We start from the raw sequence: 22,672 nt of genomic DNA, 5'->3' as shown, positions 1-22,672 counted from the left end.
GCAATGGGGTAGCAACGTGTCACTATTTGGATACCAATTAAATTATGAAGCCATACAGCTGAACATGGCTTTTCAGTGTTTTCGAAACTGTTGGTCTACCCCGCAAGAAATTTAATTTTGACTGACTATAACTGAACTGAAATAGGTGCCACCAATCTTATCGACTTATCACAGTTATGTATATATTCATACTAATATTATAAATGCGAAAGTCTGTCTGTTTTAATTTTGATGAATTTTAATAAAAGTTATTTTCCGGAGATCAAAGGTTAGACTTTTTCTGGAAATTCCCACAATTATGGGAAATTTGAAGATGTATATCGTGTCTAACAGCACAGTCAAAATGACTTATCACACTTCTTCTATATAATCGTATACAAAAAAAGTATATAATTTAAACTTAGTGTATTTTGAGTAAAAATGTTTGCTTTATATATCAAAAAGTACTGAAACTGCAATTAATTATTTGATTTCCGCAAAACAATATAGAATACAATATAACCAGGTAAAATTATCCTCCTTATTATCCTATCCTACCGTCATTTCCTTCAACTGGGCAAAGGAGAAGGAATTCAAAAGTAAGGAAGTATGTAGGAGTCGTGGTGATAGAAAGGGTTAATATCAAAGGGAAAGAGGCATGATTATATACATATATATTTACATAATGAGCAAAAAAGGTTCCAATTAAAAGCATAACTTTTATTTACGGTTCATGTAATGGAGAGTGAAGGGTCATTTGTCTGAAGCATTTTTATTGATGTTTTATCTCCATTAAACCGGAGGACATTATTTTAGTCCGATTGCGTTCTCACCTTTCTAGAGAAAATCCCACGGGTCTAAATTGGGGAGGTAAGGTTTTTCTACAAGGCAATTCTCGTCTGACGTCGGTAAAGGTTGCTATGTTTATACTCAATTCTTTATCCATCCTAACTTAGCCATGTAGAAAGTATTCTTTTCCGAGTTATGTATATTAGAAGGAGTATTATCTGATGCTCTTACAAGAAGGGAAGACATCGTGTGGAGAAGCCTGCATATTCAGGAAACTGAACGTGTAATCTTGACCCAATATGGGTTAGGTCCCCCTGCAAAGGTTGCAGAGAGCAGACGGAGTCACATCGTGTATACCTGACTTATCGAATCCAGAAACATTTTCAAAGGCGTATACCGGGCCCTTCTCAAGAAAGGTGAGAGAGTAATCTAAACCAACAAGAAGAATATGAATTAGTAACGAAAACTGTCAAAACATTCTGTCATGTCCTGTCGGCGATATAGAAGTAACATTCGGTCGCTACAACAATGGAACGTGACTAAATCGATATATGTGAGGGTAGGCGAGTGACCGAGTGGCCCGCGGGTCGATATTGACTCGTAATGCCTAATAGCGTAAATTAGAAACGGAATACGTACATTACCTAAACCTAATGGGAATATAATATTAGGAGGTGGAGTTTGTGCTATAATTTATAAGTCATTCAATTATCATAAATACATAGGTAGGTATGTCTCGTTCAGCTGGATGGCTTATTGATGGAATTGAGTTTCAGATAGTGACAGTTATGTCCATATCGTCTAAAGAAGCGAAATTAATAAATCTCAGAATAAAGATATATTTTCATTTAGTTTCCGCCACTTTAGCATAAAACCACTTCATAAGATATGGATGTCGTAAAGGGCGACTAGGGATAAGTTTTCATACTTGGGATTCCTCTTGTAGGCGATGGGCTAGCAACCTGTAACTAAAGTTCCTATTTGAATCTAAATTCCATCATGATGCCATACAGCTAAACGTGACCTGTTGACTCTGTCTACCCTGTATGGAATGTACTCGTGTTAATATGTATGCATGTATGTAAATTTCATTAAGAATTTATACCATTCCATAGTCTAAAATTATTATACTTTATGCACCAGAATTATGTATCAATAAATATGAATACCACATATAAAAAGAATCAAGTTATTCTTCTGGACTCTTGGCAGTTTATTCTAATATTTTCACGTCAGAATGAAATAAGTAGAGGTAATTAAATTAAAGCACTCACGCGACGTTCACGCTGAAAAATAGCATAATGAGTGGCTCCGATTAGGGTTTTCCATATTCAATGTGTCAGAAAAACCTCACTCGCTCTAGTTGATTAACTGACTACCGTATAATTACATATTTCTGTATGCGCTGATTTTTAATAAACAGAATTTATTTTCTTAACTTCTTAAGTTAGAAATTTTGAGTCCAATAAAGAATTGGAGTAGAAGAACATTTCTGTGGAGGGTAACCGGAAAAACGCAAAAATGGAAAAGAGAAAAAGTAAATTTATTAACTAGCTATATATTTTGAAGTTGATATTCAAATCAAGTATTATTTATTGAATTACTTGTTCAAGCAAATTCGTCTTAGATTTTTCTATCGTCACGTAAACTACTGCAAAATAAGTCAAACTTTTAGAACTAGATTAGAATCTTTGTTGCCTTTGTTCGAGATCAATTTGACATCTATTCGATTAGCCAATAGCAAGCTACAGGTCAAACCAAAGGTCCAATTGAACGCTTTCGCCGTCAGTTCTCTTGATTACAACCAAATATACTCATCAGTGAGGTATTTCACGCCTAAACGCACTTAATCAGCTGTCGAGTACCTCGTTGACAAGGGTAGAAGTCACTTTATATAGTATACTTAAATATACACGTACTTAAGTATATACGTATATACTCCTTATTGGGGGGGGATGGGTTTTCGTTATGCCTAAGGTGACAGACTTAACTTTCTTTACTGTTACTTTGACTTATTTATTTAGGTTGCGCCGGCATTGAAAGGCTATTGTGCACTTTTGAATCAACATCAATAATACCTACTTACGTGGTTAATCTTTAGCCCGTTTAAATAGAATAATCTATTAATTTCGTTTTCCACGGGAATCTCTAGTGCACCCCTAGATCGCATCCTTATGCGATTGAATTTGATAAGTGGGATCCTTATCCCACTTATCAAATTCAAATCTCTAGACCCAACGATTTGTCGGTCCATCAATCAGTATCTTCTTCTATACATATAGATATAGTGCATTGAAAAGCCTTTGTGCCCAGTAAATTGCTCCAAAATACAAAGGAACCGTATGGAAGCAGACTGTCGTTATTCTGAATACGACACCATCGTGTCTGAATAGAATGCAGTCTGGTCGCTGATTGGATATAATAGGAGGACATACAGACCATTCTGACAGAATAATTCACTCTTTAGTACGAGTAGAATGCCTTTTGTTTCAATATAGGTCTTATTTTTTGGGCGTAACTTTGTATAAAAATATGAGTCAGCAGTTCTCATACAAAAATAAATAGGAATTAACTATCGGAGCTAAAACAGCGAATTTATCCCATGAAAAAGTTGCCTGACAGAGAGGATTGGAATCAGATTGAAATAAAAAGAAAATAATATACCTAATAATAAAAACATACTATAAATACAAATAAAGAAATGTGAAAATGATAAAATATAAAACACTTTTTGTATTTTTATGTAAAAATATCAAATGGATCAAACATTTTTTACATAGAAATTTTTCAGTGCATTTTCTAGCGATGTCACCGGGAATTTATTCAAAGGACTTTAATTATTTGCATTGTGAAAAACGCAGTCGATGTAGAGCTCAAATATTATTTTTCGTTTGCCATTGACTGTTTGAATCGGCTTGCCTTCCTTTATTGTATAATACCAGGTAGAATTGAGTTGTTTCTTGCTGAATTATCAAGAATGGAATATACATACCTAGCTGGGTTTGATGCAGTTGTTTTCCCCGGTCAGGTCAAGATGGAAAGTTATTTGTATTCAGATCCGCCTAGGGCTTAGATATATTATCTACATATGTCTTCTTTTTTCTCCTGACTTTAGTCCAGGTTACATCCCCACCTCTCCGGAAAGGAGCCCGGAGGAGAAGTCTTTGACCATGATCGTGTATTAGGTTAATGTCCTTAAGTTTATATAATTAGTATCTTCTTCTTTGTCCAACCGCTTTCCCATTATTTGGGGTCGAGTCTCCTCACTAATTTGCGCCATTTACGACTACGATTTATTTTTAACTAGCTGACCCGCGCAACTTCGTTTGCGTGTATCCCGCTACTTCGACAAATACAGTCAATGCACCAACACATATTGGATACTAATTTTCAATTCACAATAACTTCTCTTTCCCTTAACCGCGTTTAAAATATTAAAATGTTTTTTGGTTTCTGTGACTCTTCTTTGATCGCCCCCCCTATCAGTTTTTGGAAAAAATATTTAAGTAATGTACAGATTTTTTTTTGTCTTATAGGGACGCTGCCCCCGCCGCCGCGGCCGGCCCGTACCGTGCCGCAATACTAATATCGTGATATCTCCTAAACTATATGTCTAAATAACACACTGTAAACTGCAAAAATAATCTAAATTAAATGCTCGTGATGATGAACTTACTTATTTTGATAAGGATATATGTATTATTGGTTATATCACCAGTTAAACATCACCCAACGAATTAAATGTTTTTTTAATACAGAAAAGTAGTTTTTGTGACTTAAATAAAAAAGCTGGATATATGTCATCGCGGACTTTTTTGTAGAACTAATAAAGACCAATGTTTTTGCTATACATTGTTCTTACTTGTATCCAACGGTATAAGCGGCGCACGCACAAATGCAATCTTCAATTAGATTTTTTTTCTGACTTCTTGGACATAAATCGTTATAACTCAGCTAATATAGTTTCAATGTATTTCAATTATATATAAAAACCTGTCGGAGAAACCGCATCAAAATCCGTTGCGTAGTTTTAAAGTTTTATGCATACGAAGGGACTACAGACAAAATGGGCGACTTTGTTTTATACTATGTAGTGATGATGTACGACGCCAGGGTTATGAGAAATAAAGTCAAAACTCTTAAAGTCGACTGAAGAAAAAACATACAGTTGAATTGGAAATTGACTTTGGATCCTATTGATGATCTTTTAATAAACGTAATATTATGACAAATTACGTTTCGAAAACACACAATCAAAACATTAATATAAAAAAATATAACGGTTTACAAACAATGACTTAAAGTTCAAATTAATTATAAAACACGACTTCAGTTATTCAGTGCTCATTATGCAGACTTGTTCAAAATAAAGGACTTTGAAATTAAGCATTGTTTTATTATCATCCTGAATGAACCTGTTTAGAAAAGAGGACTGAACGAAGATATCAGTACGAGTATTATAATAATCCACTCTAAAGATTCAAAGAGAATAGATTTGTATCTTTGTTTACTTCAGATGAATTAATTGAACAGCTGATTTTTAAACATAAATAAATAAGACGTTCAGGTATAAAATAAGTCATTTCAATTTTTCATAAAAGTGATATTATTTTGTTATCCAGGTACCATGTTATTTTTATGAATTTTACGTACCTCCAACACATAGCTTGATCAAATCGCGCTGATTAAAGGTCAAGTCAAGAGTAATACCAACGAGATTGCACTAGATTGCAGAGAGTGATGAATGTGGATGAAGCGAAAGTAGGTAGGTGTGCAGGGATCGTCGCAAATATGTATAAAGTTTCTTCCTATTTCTCCGGGAAAGGGGTTCTATTATAATATGTGTATATAACTTTAAAAAACTTAAAATTACGTTAGCTCATTTTGCAGCTCTCAGTACCAGCACGTATTTTATTTGACACTAAATGGCCATAAAGTCAGAAAAGCATGATGTAGGGGTTATTACAGTGTTTTCTTCGGGTCGGAGTTGCAAACTAAATATGATTCTGATAGAACGAGTTTGTGCAAAAGGATGATAAGGGTCGTCAGTTCGTAAACTTTTTCTCTTAAATTAAAGGTTTTTTACCTGTTTCATGTTTGTCCTACATAGGAATGTAAAAGTTTAATATTATTGTTATGTATAAGTGCCGTGCAGTTCCTGGCATTTTAGAATAGAACCACTCATCCTCTTCCCCATGGATGTCGTAAAAGGCGGCTAAGGGATAGGCTAATAAACTTGAGATTCTTATTTTAGGCTACGGGAATGTTGCTAACATGTCACTATTAGAATCTCAATTCTATCATTAAACTATACAACTGAAGCCGTTCAGTCTTTGAAAGACTGTTGGGTCTGTCTGCCCAGTTATTTATCCCTTATAAAGACGTGGTAACATATGTATGTCACTTATATGTTCAACTTAAATGTAAACCTTATGATTCCTAAGTTTCTCTAGTAATAATGGTTGTAGTGTTTTTAATTAAATCTACTTTTTTTATTAATTTCTACGCAATTGAATCTCCAGAAGCTTTTATTTTCACACAAAAGTATGGTTAATACAATTTGTTAAGATAAAATTAGTTCCACATTTCACAGCTATGAAACAATTAGAGAGCAAAATACAAGTAGACTTACCTGGTAACTTAAAAGTGGGGTAACTCCTCAGAGGGAGAAAAAGCGACCTCCAAAAACATCCACTATTAGCTGTAACCACAATCACTAATAGGGTTGTTACGTTTTTTCTGTCATTGTTTTATAACTATCACACACTGTTTCCGGAGAAATTCGATTATAAAACGACACAAAATTAAATATTATATCATTTTTTAATCTATAGTAAATTTGGGAAAAGTTGCGAAGTTTTTCAGCGGCGGCGACGGACGTGCGCTCCGCTCGAATTACTTTCAGAGACTGCTGTAAGTTTTTCATCGTAGTTAAGGCTTTCTCGCGTGTAGGCGGCTTTGCGGTTTATTAGTGTAAGGGTAACTTAACGATTTGTGTTAAAAACTTACTGAAATGCCTAATCTGTTTTAAGTGTTAATGTATATTTTAAAGCTTTTTTTTGTCGCCGTGATGCAATGCAAATCGCCGTGTGGTGATTGGCATTGCAATTTTCTAAAGGCTTTTAAGGTTTTTTTCGGTCGGACTGTGCTTTATATCAGTTCTGATAAAATTATTCATAAAAGTGTGTGTGTACTTCTAATAAATTAGAAAGCTATTGTGTGATTATAATGAATGGCACCATTTTGCTTTCAGAAATTGACATTATTATAAATCACAGTATTTTCTAACGTATATAAATAATTTTTTTCTCACTTATACGGTCAACTATAACAGGTGTTTTCAAAGTCTAGAAATTGGCTAAAGACATCAAGCAATTGAAATGTTTCATGTTGTGCAAAAATAGTAGGTACTTTTACCCTTTAGTCATCATAAATACGATGTCTGGTGATAATATGGAGTGGTTCTTCCTTCCTATGAAAAAATTAAATGGCAAAAAGCTAAGCCATTCCTTAATACAATCTCAATCTCAGAAAATGTATCTTTTTGGACAAACAAATAAATAAACCCACTTTCGCATTCATAAAATGTAATGAATGCCTACAATTTCCATACCGAAACATACCTACATATATTATATATCTATCTGCAGTGCAAATACGAGTATATATCAAAGAGGCGATAGTTCCCTAGGGCTTGCACGTGCTCCAAGCCTTGAAATTTACAGGGAATTCCCCCGGGGTATGCCAGCTGAATAAAGGAGCAACTTGTCTTAATATGTACCTACATACTTAAATATTAACCGTATATTGGGCCTTTACATGTACGTGACATATTGACATATTAAAACAATGAAACCTTTTTTTAAAAAGCGACTGCAATTATTTAAAAAAAATATTAGTTTAATACTGGCTACTCAGCCAAAAAATAGAGAAGAATGTCCGAAAACTATAATTTGGCGCAAAAAAAATATTCATGAAAGCACGCGCCTTAGGTCCCGCCTAAAACGAAAATCCAATTAATTTTCGTTCCCGGGAATTTCAAGATACCCTCTTTTAGTGCATTTCTTGATTATATTATAAGAAACCACATACATACCTTCTACATATACTTGTTACAAACAAAGGTGCAAATAAAATAATCATTATTCTAAATTCTAAAACAGGACTTTTACAGTCCAAATATCTTAATTATTTGCTTAATAAAAATATGTGATTCATAGTTAATCGAAATCCAGTTTTGAGGTGTTTTTGCTTTTAAAGTCGCTAAGAGAGATTTAAATGCAGGATTCAATTACATTTTGAGTGGAGAAATAAATTGAATATCGTATGACCAAGGCAGCGCATTCAGGGTAGAGCGGCAATTATAATCTGTGGAACGAATTTTATTTCCATTTTAATTGAAAAGGTACCGATAAATTTCCATGGAAGTGCAAAGTGTAGTAAATTATGCAACTGGAATAGAATTATTTGCATAAAATGGCGGGTAAAAATGTTAGTGTGTATAATAATGTATGCAGATGTAAATAAGTCTAAATCAGTAAATAATAGAAAGTTAGAAATAGATAATAGAGTGTGGAGGAGAGAATACATTAACAATAGATTGTTATTATGTATTAATTATATTGAAATAACAACTTGATATTTTTCTTAATAGAGAAATATTGATCTAACTTCTTCTTTCAAGTGGTAAACGGCTTATTATTATTTTAATGAAGACATTCAGCCTAAAAATATGGCATGACAATGCGCAGTCGTTGGATTCCTTGTAATCATATTATGAGATAGATGTTGACAAACACGACAAGACAAGGGATATTGAATATAGATCTTTAATTTTTTTTTTACAAATTATTTATACTTTATAAAATAAAAACTTACTTATTAATAACCAACTTCATACTGCTGAACCATTGTAAAATTACATCGACCTGGGTATAGAAAGAGGTGCAGGTATCACGAGAGCAGGAGCCACTGGAAATTACTCCTATAAGTACTCCATTATGTACTACTGGTCCCCCTGAGTCCCCTGACCCTGGTCGTCTTTCCCCATACGAGCACATAGCCGCAGGAAGTGATACGTCTTGTTTTTTAAAACATCTCTGTATAGTTACTTTACCCTGTTTCGGAACGTTGGAATCGTCTTCTTTTGCACCATATCCAGCTATTGTTACTGTATATCCAAATCCATCTCCAGATTTACCCAGAGGTATCGGTTGAACATATTCAGTAAACGCTATTGCATTCTTAGTTATGAGTAACCCTACATCTACTACTATATCTTTATAAACTGCTCTGCGGCTTCCACAATCAGCCTTGTAATATGGGTGAGCTAACTTAGAAGTTCCTTGACCCACCAATGTATTAGGGTAACTAAATGCTTTAAAATAAAGCCTTTCAAAGCAAACACAATGAGCAGCAGTCACAATAAGATAAGGACTTATGATCGATCCAGTGCACAAAGTTGTAGTATATCCAGGTGTAATATCTAGACGAACCAAATGTTTGTGCTCTTGTGGGCGAAGATCTTCACCAAAATACACTCTGGAGACAACTTCTGTTAAGCTTTTTGATGACACATTTTTAAGGAATAACACTGATATTAATACAGACAATAGTAATATTAACGAATTCATTTTGAGTCCTTAAAGATGTCTTTAAAGAAATACAGACAGAAAATAAAATGCAAGTGTTTATCTATTTGTACAATAATGTCGTCGGGCTGAAGTATTTATTCAAAAAATAAATGGGTCCTTATCAGAGTTATTCTAAATATTTAAGGAAATATAAAGTAACTTATTGTTATGACGTTGGTAATAAAAAATATCGCATTGTTTGTAATTAGCGATATCCATATAGTTTTAGCATGTGCATGATAAATAGTACAAAGTTTTCTACAGTGAGATCTTTTGATGCATATATATGCATTCACGTATATCAACTTTTGTCTACGCAGCTTGTCGTGTTTCAGAAAATTTATGGTTTTTTTGTTTTCAGCCATAAAATCCCATTTTAGATACTAACCATTGCTTAATAATTTGAATTTGAAAATTAAATTAAAATTGATTTCTTTTGTACTCCAGCAGCCAGCTTCATCATGATTTCTTGCAACTGTAGTCATAGTTGCATAATGTAGACACAGAACTCTGATTTTATTTTGACCAAAATGGATGCAGAAAGCTTTTCCTTTTGTCTTTATCACGTGAAAAGTATACAAAAAGGCAACATAATTTTTTTTTAACAAAATCTTCAAAATACCTGGATAATAAAATTTGGAGTTAGCCCCACTTCTTTGTTTAAAAACACATAAGTTTATTTCACTTTCTTATCGATTTTGACATTAGTAAACTACAAGAGTTCATTTTTGCGCAAATAATCTTCTGCAAAAACATTTTTAAAATAGCTTTGTTGCCTTTAAAACACTTTGCTATTTAAAAAAGTTTGAGTTGGTGTTTTTCAATTAATAAATTTCTTTCTTTTCGAAAAATTAATTATTGTGGTAGATGAAGTCTGAATTAATCAATTTGTTTACCTACTTATTATAAAAAGCAATTAATTTATTCTTGCACAGAAGTTGCAAAATTTTGTTTTTGTAGAGCGATGATCTGCTGGAAATATTGTTTTAACGTAAACATACATACATATGATCACGTCTATATCCCTTGCGGGGTAGACAGAGCCAACAGTCTTGAAAAGACTGAATGGCCACGTTCAGCTATTTGGCTTAATGATAGAACCGAGATTCAAAACGTAAAATTTGAATAAAAACCACAGTGTTTGTAATCTTTTCAACATGCATACACAACACAACAATAACCACGTCTTTATCCCTAACTGGGTAGAAAGAGGCCATTATGTCATAAATGCTGGAATGCCACGTTCCACTTTATGACTTGATGATATTGAGATTCAGATATTGATAGGTTGCTAGCCCATCGCCATTATAATTCGAATAGGATATAAGGGAAAGAAACATATTGGTTTTTTTTTACAAAATATTTTTTTTTAACTTTTGTAAAGTTAGTATAACCACTCCTCATACTAGCCTTCTTATTCAGGAATGGCATGTCTTAAATTCTCTCTCTTTGAAATCTTTCTTTCTCTATCCCTTTCATATTGTATTTTACTATTTAATACCGGTTAAGAGAGACGTAAATGAATTAGAATATTGCAAATATCTGAATTACTGACGCTTTTATTCTCAACTATTTCAAACTTTTGCTTAAACTAATTTTCATTTTTGCATACTTGTGTGGTTATCGCATGTTTGACATTTTTCTTGTTTATTTTTAAGTGACGTTATAAAAATTTAACAACTTTATTCTACGGGATTCACTAATAATCCACCAATATTTCCACAAGAATACATATGCAATTCAATAGCTGGATTCGACATATGTCTATCTAATTTTCTCGTAAAAGACACGTAACTATAAGTAAAGTTTTTATATATGAAGAAACACTCAGATTGGTGTACCTACTGTTCTTATTACCGTTACCATTTCCGTGCGCTGGCCTCGGATGTGTTTTTTGCTGCAGCCACTGAATGGAACGGCACGAATCCAAATTGCTGAGCCAACCAACCAGGTGGCCAGTTCTAAATCGCGGTTTCAAAGTTTTTTTTTCACTGAGTATATAAGAAGTCGTACTGACGTTCAGTCGGGGAGTCCGATGTTGCCGCCAAGACCGGCTATGGCGAGGGGCCGGACCCAATCCTCGCCGTTTTCACTTCCATAGTAGAGCGGCCTCTGCTTCGTGTATCGTTTGTTAATGTTAATCTCTTGTAGTTAAATTAACTGTATGTATGCGTTAAGATTAGGGACCCTCTTCCCAACCGTTACCGGTCGGCAGCATGTTTGACTTCCTTTTGCTGGTGCAAATATGAAAGGAAGGCCGCCGCATATTTAAAAAGGGATTTCCATTACAACCCGATATTTTACATGTGCTCGGCATTAGTCTGGTTGATAATTAATTTACTTTATTATATTAAATTACCTCGTAATGAACCCTATTAATATATGTTGGTGATGTATCTGTTGGTTTCGATATTACCACGGCCAGGCACCAAAACCTCTTTTCTGATTTATGTACGTTAGATGGATGAGTAACCAATGCTCTTACGTCGGAGAAAAACATTATCCAAAATTGGTTAGATTAGCCAGGGAGGATAGGGAGATCAGAAGAAAGTCGCTTCGTGTAAAAACCTGACTTACCCACTCTAGGATCGAAGTCATGAGCATACCCCGGGCTCTTCCTTACAGAAGTGAGGATGCATACGAGACAAGCACTAGGTGCATAATATAGGTGTTTTTGAATGGATATGTATGATTGCATAACACCATCACGATTACATATTAAATATATAACCCGTATGGATCTAAACTAGTATGTAACTAATATCTTACTAGCTTATGCTTTATTAAAATAACCTCAATGATTAATTTTAGAAATGTGTTGTATGTGTTTTGATATTTTCAAACATTTAGATTTAAGGAGGACAATGTTTAAAACTTAACATTTTAAAATTATAAACTCGTAAAAAGTTGGATCTTCACACAAGTTATTTCTATAAGAAATAAAAAAACAAGTAAAAGGCTTGTATCTATAAAAACATATAATAGTTCCCAAAATTATTTTTCAACTAATGAAACAGGTCCATAATGCATCTACAGTTATAAAACTTACAAAAGAAAGGACTGCATTTATTTCTTGTTATATATATAGGTCGAACCCGCATAATTAGAATTCAATTGCATTTATAACTCGTTTGAGCAAATTACAAAACATCAATTAAGTGTTTTGTTGCTGGACATTGAAAAACGTTGTCATGTTTTATATACAAGCACTGACAGTTCTCTGTCTGTGCTCTTCACGGCCTGTCGAAGCAATAGAAGTGCTTGTTTTCGACGGTGTTGATCTCCGATTTGACGTGCACAGATATTTAGTGAAATTAAAGGGACATCATCAACAAAATGAACACTCAAGGTGCAGTGGCTCTATCATAGACAACTCTTGGATTATGACATCTGCTCATTGTTTCTCAAAGGATGTTGATAACGTGACAGTGTACCATCATATAAAAGACAATATTCGTGTGATAGCCAAAGTTGATAAACATAACGTGATTAGACATCCCCGATACGTTGTAGATGATATATCTATAGAGAACAGGCGATACGATATAGCTTTACTTAGAACAACTTCGCCTATGAAGTTTACTGACGATGTGCAGCCGGTCAAATTGACTGATAAGGATCCGAGGGTTGGTCAGTTTGTAATTATCGCTGGATACGGAGATTCGGAGGACGAGTTCCCTGCACCAAAAGAAGGTTCCATGGTGTTGAGGTCGTGTCCGTATAGATTTAGTGGTCTGCTGTGCACGTTCCACACAGTGAGGGCTGGGGCCGGCGATTCTGGTGGTGCCCTGATCTCCAAAGGACGTTTGGTCGGAGTGACGTCGGCGAGCTGTAAGGACGTTCATATACACAAAACGTGCCTTACCGTATATACCAGCGTAGCTGCAAATTTGAAATGGATAAAAGAAGTGTATTTGAAGTGATTAAAATGTTACCCGTTATTTTTGTTTTGTTTTGTTTCCGTTGTCAGTTCTCAGTGATTGTGGCAATTGATATTATTACAAGAAATATAGTTTTTAAGTAATAAAACAATAATTAACTATTAACGTTAAATTAACGGTGTTAATAATTATTTTTTTGTTAATAAAATATACTATAAATTCATATTTGCGTATATTTTTATAGACATAGGTACCTACGTTACCTACCATTCACTTTTTTTAAACAGGCATACCTGAATATTCTCTTACTCAAGTATAAAGATTCTCAAAGCATGTTTCACAAACGATGAAAAACGTTATGTCGATGTAACATTATGTTTTATTAATGATCTCGTCCCCTTGCCATTTGCAACATTAAACTTGGTCATGTACTTACAAAGGAGTCATACTATTACGACTACATATGTGTTATGTAAAGACATCTATTAAAAAAAGAAGTGTTGACATTATAGAGATAACTACAATAACCTACATATAGAAATTCTATTGTTGCTTCTAGTTTTGTGAAAAATTGTAAAAGTAGATCATCTTTAACATCAAACTAATCACTATTTCTGATCTCAATTTCATCACTTAGCAATCCTGCTGAACTTATCTCGAGTCCTTTGATTATTCTACCTGCATAAATTACTTTATTCTTATGTTATTTGGCATACAATATTGTAGCATATCAGATTTAAAGCATGATTGATTTTTGGCATACGGGTAAATGAGACATAATTCACTGTTAGCCTAGGTTAGGTTCTTTATGCTATAGTTATGCGTAAACCATTATGAGAACGAGATGCTTTAAAATTATTATTCCTTAATACGGTATACTAAAATACACAGGAAAAGCGCCAATAAAAATTATTCTACAAAATATAAATTTAATTAAAATTATGATCAATTTTACGGTGTCAAAGTTAGATCATGTGTTTCCACAAATTGTATTGCATAATGTATTAGGCACTTAAAGTCAGCAATTAATTTACTAACATGTGGTTCGTACTGCAGTGGACTGCTTAAATTAACTGTGCATAAAATAGAAACTGGGCTAAGTAAGGGTGTCCACTCATTGGGAAACTTAGAAAGAATAAATACTTAAGTTTAACTGTCTGACTCAAGTTTATACTTTCATTTTGACTATTTTTATGTAAGTCAGGCAGGAATTATAGTCTTTTACATAGAAGCTTTAAATAGAGTGAAAACACTACGCTACTCTCTACGCTGTCACTACACTAGGCAGGATTGGTAACCCCAGTATCTATTGATTCTGGACTATGTTGTCATATCAGCCCTGCTTCCCACCTCCTGCTTAATCCCTCAGTCGCCTCTTACGGTACCCACAGGAAGATAAGGGGTGGTGTTATTCTACTCTGCTGGCACCACACTATTTTTCTCTTAAAAAGGAAACCATATAATTCTGAAGCCTTTTTTATTCATTAGCTCTACATCTCTAGTACCATTTCCTTTTTTACTCGTTTAGTAAGTAATTCATAAGTTTCTTTTAACTCTAGCTAACTCACCATTATTATCCTGGAAATTATCCCAGTTGCATCTTCACTAAGGGAATGGCTAAAGTGCGATCCATAAAACCGCAAAACCATAAGTGGGTAGGTCTGGAAATATGAAGCGAATCCCATCTGACCTTCGTGCCATTTGCAGACCTTAGCTTGGATTTATGCACCCATATAAAAGTGTAAATATATATTTTAATTTCCTTATTTTTCTTATTGTGTGGTTATCATACATTACCCTTACAGTTCGGTGTTTATGTTCAGCTCGGACTGAAGTTCCAGCAATGTTGATACTTGTAAAGTGGATGCGCTGGATCTAATTGTCGTCGCTAGAGTAGGCTATGTTTAGAACAAGTTTCAAACTCGTGTGGTTGATATTATTTAAGTTTGACGTCATATCTGCATTTCTACACTAAATATTATAACGAAAAGGAAACATTTAGTTTTTGTCAGAATAGTACTAGTAGTAGTAATAGTAGAGTACATTTATAGTCGAAAATCAAATCTTTCTACCGGATTCAAAACAAATCTTAAAATTATAAGGTAAAGAATCTATTAGAACATGTTCAATAATAAATAAACGCAGTTAATAATAAAACTCTGACGTACAATAATACGACTAAATCATTGCTCGAAAAATTTTGTTTGAGACAGGTAAGTGGGTGTTAATTATGATCCAATATCGGTCGGGGTCCCATACACAGTTTGTGGAGTGGCTTATTTAAAAACCTAATTTCCCCAATACAGGATCATAGTCAAATGCGCTTCCTGGGATTTAACCGGGATAAAATGATAATGAGTATAATATACCTACAAAGTCAGTCATCTTCACGACTAACCATGCGTATACGCAACTACACTAGTTCCAAATTCAAAAATTCGAGCAATGTCATAAGTTACACTTATCTAATGCATCGTAACGGTAATTCATACCTCCGAGAACCATAGCGTGCCACGTACAAAATAAACATTACATAAGATAGTGCACTTAAGTGTACTAAAAAACCGCGAACCGTATCTTTTGACCTAATTAATATGCGAATGGCTGTACGTTACGTGAACATGCGTAATCGGTACAGTCGGCTACAACACTCTTAAGCTTAATGATCGGTGAAATAGGAATAGTTATTGTCTATGGAACAAAAGGTCAGCTCTAATGTCGTTTGAGCCAAACGGTGTTTTGGCCTTTTGTATTTTCATAATGTTTTTTAAACATTTTCTAGTAAAAATAAGTAAAGTTTTACAATTGGGAGATTCTGATTGTATTGTATGTTTAATACATGGGAATTTTGAAATATTTTCGACAAGCGTTTTTAATGTTTAAGCGACATAGGTACATAAATGAGAGAGAGACTGGTATAGGTATAGGGTGGTATCGAAATAAGCTAAAATATGGCATGTACATATGTTTCTGGAGTAGTAAGGGCACCAACATAGGATATATTCATTCCGAGATTTCTGTAAATATGGGAAATAGGACAGAGATCGTGGCAAGTGGAAAGAGGTAGTCTCTGCCTACCCCTCCGGGAAAGAGGCGTGATTTTATGTATGTGTATGTATGGGAAATAGGTAAACGATATTTTATGTTTCAGGCGGTAGAAGCTAGAGGCAATAGCTACGCAAAGTAAGTTAATTAAAACTGAAAATAATTAATCTAAACATATAAAAGAAGAAAGTGAAATGTATGTAAGTTATCTGGCAGGGTAGGTGAGAACTAAAGGTGGATTTCGCGAAATTCCCGTGGGAATGGAAATTAACAGGATTTTAACATTCACGAGGTCAAAGCCGAGGGCGTAATCTAGTGAGCTAAGAGCTTGGATCGGGTTTGTGACAAAGATTTTTTTGTAGAAACCTTTATTTCATCGATAGTACTTAAATCGTAAATAAGAGATTTGTGATCGTTCAAGCTGTAAAACAAAATTAATGATCGCATACATACGTATGCGTGTATCTTGTCTGTTAGTTTGCATTGTTATGAAACAAGGAGTCTCACGCAAAACGTTATAGCACCTATCGGTTACAGAGACAACGGTAAGTGTTGTGTGATACGGTGGAAAAAAGTGTATCAGAAAACTAAGTGTTATATTCACAATAGCAATTACAGAATACTTTTATCCTCTTCTTCTTGGCCACGTTCTTCAAAGCTGAAAGTGCGTTTCGGTTATTTCTTGTACTGGGTCGCTTTTTTTATTAATAATAATATTTAAATTTAAACGTGCAGGCTGAAAAAAGAAGAAGATCCACATTACAGTTACTATAAGTAGTTTTGACATTTCTGTGTAGTTCCTGCTGCAGAAACGTGTTACCGGGAGTAATGTCAGAAGGAAGAAGTAGAGTGTAATTACTTTGTAAGTTTAGAGAAAAAAGTTTTAAAATAATTCACATTACCTAAAGCAAAAGCAGAAAGCCAAGCTCGGTGTTAATGTATTTATAGCGAATATTATGCATTTTGTGAAAGTGGCTTAATGTGCAGCGAAAGTAAAGTATCAAAATTATTATGTTGTTGTTGATCAGATTTTAAAGAGTTTTAAAAATAAAAATACTTTAAATTAACTAAAAAGATTTTTCACAGAATTTGTATCCATATCCCTACAACTATATCCGTGACAGCCGTGCCCTAATCCACTCTACAAAACTAAACTTAAAATGAACTGGACTGATTTTCACGGAATTTGGAATACCTAGTCTAAGAATTGACCATCGGGAGTAACAAAATTAATTTTTTTTTGGAATTTCCCACGGGAACGTAGCCCCGCGCAAAAGCTATTCACTGAATATTGGTATTAGGAAAAGTACTCATGCATTGGCAGTCATATACTATTAATAATAGGTTTTTCGATTTTTTTATTTTTGTATTCTCTTTGCCTAGGCAAAAATTGCATTTTCTTACATTATTCACTATTTTCATACATATAAGCTTATCGCTTAAGGTACTTCTATCAGTTTTCAGTAGCTACGACTACTTACATTCACTATTTTGTGAAATTAAATTAGGCATACCCCTGTATATATTTTAATTTTCAATATTTGTGTATTTTTATTAAGTCCAGTGGTGGTACGGTCATCTAAGAAGTCCCATTTGTTCCTGTTCCTATATCTTCTTTCACATGACAACATTATATTAAGAGTCACAAATATGGAAACACGAATTTAGCGAAATACAGTAAACGGATTAGAGCGAAAGTTTAATTAACGCGGAGCAATGGTCCACGGCGTGAGAGTTGCAACATTTTGTAGCCACGAATCCACGATATCATTCATTAGTCGAGTGAATTTTTGGCATTTGATATCGCGAGATTAGCGCAAAAAGTCGTGTCAAAATTTAAAAAAAAAGTCTGAAATGTCAGTTAATTACAAGTGCGTCGTGGTTTTGTTCCTATGTGCTGGAGGGTGTTGGGGAAGATGTAAGTAAAATATAATTTTTCGATGTGAAAATATGATAAATAAATTCGGTTTCGGCGCTGCGTTATTAGATTTGTCGGTAATCGTATTTGTTAAAATCTAGCTAAGTCATTCACTTTGCAATTAAGTTTTTTAATGTAATGTAGTCCGCCTTTTGTACCTAAATTTTTTTGTGCCACAAAGTTTATAATAAACTAATATATCGCAAGCTTAGTTCACCACATATACATTTTTAGCTTCTGTAACTTACTATATATATTTATCACGTCTTAAGTTTAAGTCTTATTGCACAATTTTATAGTCCCAAAAATATTATTTAATATTTTCACCGAATATGGCATTTATATCAAAAGCAGGAATTTTCATTGACAAAATGTAATGTAGCGTGGTAATTCAAACATTGAAAATGTAGGCTAGATGCAGAAATTGACTTGCATGAAAGTATAGAGTCACTTTCACGCTTATTCACACGAACATTATAAAATAACAATCTGTAGGCAAATGGAATTCATCATGAGCTAAACCTTATAAATAAAACATCCCTCATCTATTTTGAGTAGCTCTCGTGAAATCATTTTTCGGGTGTACATTGCACACGAAATGTTTGTGTATTATTTTGTTACGCCAAGTGGACGAATTGAAGGATAGGGTTGCGGAAGCGGTGTTAATTATTAATTTATTTCAAGTAACTATTTTAACAGTGTACCAAAATTGTAATGAATTAAAAGGTCAAATTCAAATCCCCATGGCCCAATATTGGTTAGGTTCCCTTGAAAATGTTGCGGAGGTCAGACGGGAGTAGGTAAAAACGTGGGTTGCCCAATTCAGGATCATAATGATAGACGCACCTTGGGGTCCTCCCTCGAGAGAATTATTGCTAGGATTTTGAACGAAAAGGAAAAACCTGAGCATTGTAAGTCACTGAAATAAGTTTAGATTTTTAAATACCTTACATTACAAAGTTTTAGTGATCCATCGGTCAAGGCATTTTCCCATGACCCGGAGGTCGTGGCTTAAATTCTGCGGAAAACATAGTTTGTGAAGGTTTTTTTTGGTTTAGTTTTGATATTGCAATCTACAAGTAGGTATACAAACAAAATCGAAGTTTCAACATCTTATACCACGGATTTTATCAAAAGTGAATATATATAGACACCAAAACAAGTTTTTTACATTAACTGATTTAGTGATTACTCTTTTTCTGAATACAAAAAATAGTCTATCATTTATCTAAGAGGCTAACTAAATCATCAATTACTTTATTTAACCCTCGTACATCGCCTGTTTGATCTAATTGGTGGTTGGTTAAATTTTTTTAAATTTTTTTAAAGGTGTAAATATTTTATTTGTAGTTGGCAACCCTGCTTAAATGGGTGTAATCTGGATGTAACAAGGCCGTAAAGAGGGCCCACTGAGCCTTCTGTGGCACATCCCAATACCGTAATACGAATGCCGACGGTTTTATATTCATACGTTTGCGACATTGTAGTGATGAAACGAGATAATAATATTTATTTATTTCTTCAGATGATAAAAATATATTACATTGTTAAGATTGTTTTGGTAGTTTATAGATACATTTTTATAAGGCGCACTAAGGGCTTCTCTCTCCCTCCAGACAGGTGAAGGTGTGGTGTAACTGTGATGAGGTAGAACTAGACAGATATATTTATTAAAGTACCTGCAGCTTTAGTCATGTTAAACTAAAATTCTCATGTTCTCAAGAAAATTTAGGAAAATCCGCTCTTAGTGGTCTAGTGGTTAGTTAATAAAATATACATGCCATAATCTATCATGTGGAAATGGTAATTCAATATTGTGACAATCCCTTCTCCCCCACTAATATTGTAAATGCGCTTGTAAAGTAACTTTATCTGTCTTTTACCCCTTCACAACGGAGAAATAACCACGTGGACGAATTCGAGGGGAAAATTGACCTAGGAATGAATATATGTATGTATAGGTATAAAGATATCTGTGCGTCGGTGCCCGAATCGATAAGGTGCCCGATTTAAAAATGATTATAGGCGTATGAAGGCATAGCATACATATATATACATTATAACTTCTATATCCCTTGCGGGGTAGACAGAGCCAGCAGTTCCGAAAAGACAAAACAGGCCACGTTCAGCTGCTTGGAAAAAGTACAGAAAATTTATGTGTTTTAGCATACTGAATTACCTTACCTCACTATATTCACATTAGTCAACCCGGAAACATATTTGTCTCGCGCATCTTGCAAACATTCACGACACCGCCATTGTTACAAAACAAGAGGTGGAGTCAGAAACATTATCTAATAGCATTTCAATTTATTCAAACCATCCTATTTTACAAGGCGAGTGTTAATGCGAATGTTGAAAGACGAATGCCAAGACAAACCATGATTAAATGGGAGACTTTCTGATGAGAGGTCAAGTCAAGAGTCCCCTGAATAAACGGATAAAAATACTCGTATTTATGGATGAGACAAATGAAGTATGCAGGGATCACGGTCAAGACATATCTAATCGTCAAACGGATTTGGCTGGTGAAGAGTGCCGGCGTAGGTCGATGTGCCCACTTGCCCTGCATATTACGATCTGGCCTGATAAATACAAACTTGGGAATTTCCTTACAATCATCGTAAATTTTATTAAGAGGTTTCCTTTCTTTGGAAACAAGAAGAACAAAGCCCAGAAGTAACTACTTAAGTATATTGGCAACGATTATCATCCGGCGAATCACAATGGCTTATGAATAAATTGAAATTATGTATAAAATCAATCCTCACCATGCAAATTAATTACAATAGAAACCACGGCCTATTGATCCGTCAAAGATTGTAGAATATTCAATGTCGTAATTAAATAACAGGGACAACCTTGATTGTGCCAGCCTCATCAAAATTTTAACTAAATTTTAGATTGTTTGGAAGCGAATGTTTCTTTTTTTTTAATATTTACTTCAAATGTACAATATCTGAAAGGTGAACAAATTCATATCAATAAACAGATATGAATATATATATATATATATATATATATAAATGTAGCTTAAAAAACTTATGAGTAAGAATGTATTTTATTGTTAAAATGCAGATTTGCGCGATTTAAACAGACCAGAGATTGTATAGTAAAGAAAGTTTAATTAAAATAAATTATTATGATACATTACTTTTCGGTATTTGATACACTTACCTGATAAATTGCTACCCGAATTGTACACACGTTATACTAAACAGTCAGTAGTAAAAAAGTTCTAGTTAGTTTTTCACTGGAAAATTTTGCAAGTCAAAACAACAGAAAAGCTAATAAATGCTTGCATGAGATGAATCGCAACGATTTTCCCGCCAAATGTGTTTCATCTCACACTGTCTCCAACGATGCTGAGTTGTATTTATTTTTGTTGTGCTTCTTTCCAAATTGGAAGCCGTTTTTCTTATCTTTATGGAAAACAAAATGTAGCTTTTCGTCGAAGTGTGAAATTCGGTATTTCACAAAAAAATATGAATCTCTTATTATAATATCTAATATTGTTGCTCGCTGCCATAGTAAAAAAAATTGATATACGTAATTAATTTGGGTGTACCTATGTATTTTACTCTTTCCCGGTGGAGTAGGAAGAGATTACATATTTCTATTTGCTACACGATTCCTGCAAATTCTTATGTATCATCTACATGCAAGCTGGTACGAGTATGCTAAAATTTCAATAAGCAAACGATTTTGTCTCCCAAGGACTATAAGTTTTTAGCATCAGCTGAGTATTTGGTACTGTCATGAGGAAGAGAGTTATAAAAGCTAGGTAATCACTGCTGCATAAAGAACTCGGTACAAAAAGTTTTACTTTCAAAGTACATTTTAACTCGAACAAACATACCTATAAAATCAAAATTCGGATCGGATCGAAGTTTTCTGAGGTCGACAATTTGAATAAGGCACCTGCTCCCTCTCGGGTGCAAATGCTGTTTTTTGTGGTTTTTAGGGATGAGACCTGTTATCTCGGATCAACATTTCGTTGGTTTGTTGTGTAACTGTTGATGAGATGTCAGGTTTTCTTTTAACAGTTTAGTTTTTCCTTAAAAGCGTGTCACGCACGCTTTTAGGGAAAAACTAAAAAAAATGTACATATTTCTAATATTTTTTGAAAGAAAAAGTATTACAAATAATTCTAATGTATGATATCTAATTCAAAATTTAAATGTATAGAAATTAGAAAAAGTGTTACATAAATAGTACAAAGGTATATAGTTGTGATTGATAAAATACGAATATTATGAAACATACCATTGGAAGGGGTGGCGTCAGATCAGATCTAGGTGGCATTTCAAATGCAGTAATCTATGTTCTCTCGAAGGGATTGCGCACGCTCAGGCGCATGTGAGCCGCGCGTTCACTTTCGGCCTTTGCTGTGAATGAAAAACAAAAAAAATCTGTATATAATTTTT

At 34.0% G+C, this 22,672-nt stretch overlaps 3 protein-coding genes across 3 annotated transcripts in view; 1 reads left to right on the top strand and 2 right to left on the bottom strand.

The window, feature by feature from the left end:
• Positions 1-6,663, bottom strand: part of LOC106131682 (uncharacterized) — a 67,750-nt gene extending 61,087 nt beyond the window's left edge. Inside the window, exon 1 of the mRNA XM_060949915.1 lies at positions 6,401-6,663. The gene's annotated coding sequence lies outside the window, so the exon portion shown is untranslated. The remainder of the gene's footprint in view (positions 1-6,400) is intronic.
• A 1,979-nt stretch (positions 6,664-8,642) lies between these two features.
• LOC106142745 (chymotrypsin-2) lies at positions 8,643-9,401 on the bottom strand. Its single transcript, XM_013344624.2, has one exon. It carries the CDS (start codon positions 9,399-9,401, stop codon positions 8,643-8,645), a length of 759 nt encoding a protein of 252 aa, XP_013200078.2.
• A 2,974-nt stretch (positions 9,402-12,375) lies between these two features.
• Positions 12,376-13,743, top strand: LOC106142755 (trypsin-7-like). Its single transcript, XM_013344633.2, has one exon. The coding sequence runs from the start codon at positions 12,593-12,595 to the stop codon at positions 13,322-13,324; it is 732 nt and encodes a 243-aa protein (XP_013200087.2). The 5' UTR covers positions 12,376-12,592; the 3' UTR covers positions 13,325-13,743.
• Positions 13,744-22,672: the final 8,929 nt, after the last annotated feature.

Source organism: Amyelois transitella, chromosome 20, assembly GCF_032362555.1.
Source record: "Amyelois transitella isolate CPQ chromosome 20, ilAmyTran1.1, whole genome shotgun sequence".
Classification (NCBI taxonomy): domain Eukaryota; kingdom Metazoa; phylum Arthropoda; class Insecta; order Lepidoptera; family Pyralidae; genus Amyelois; species Amyelois transitella.
This window is presented reverse-complemented; position numbering and strand designations above follow the sequence as displayed.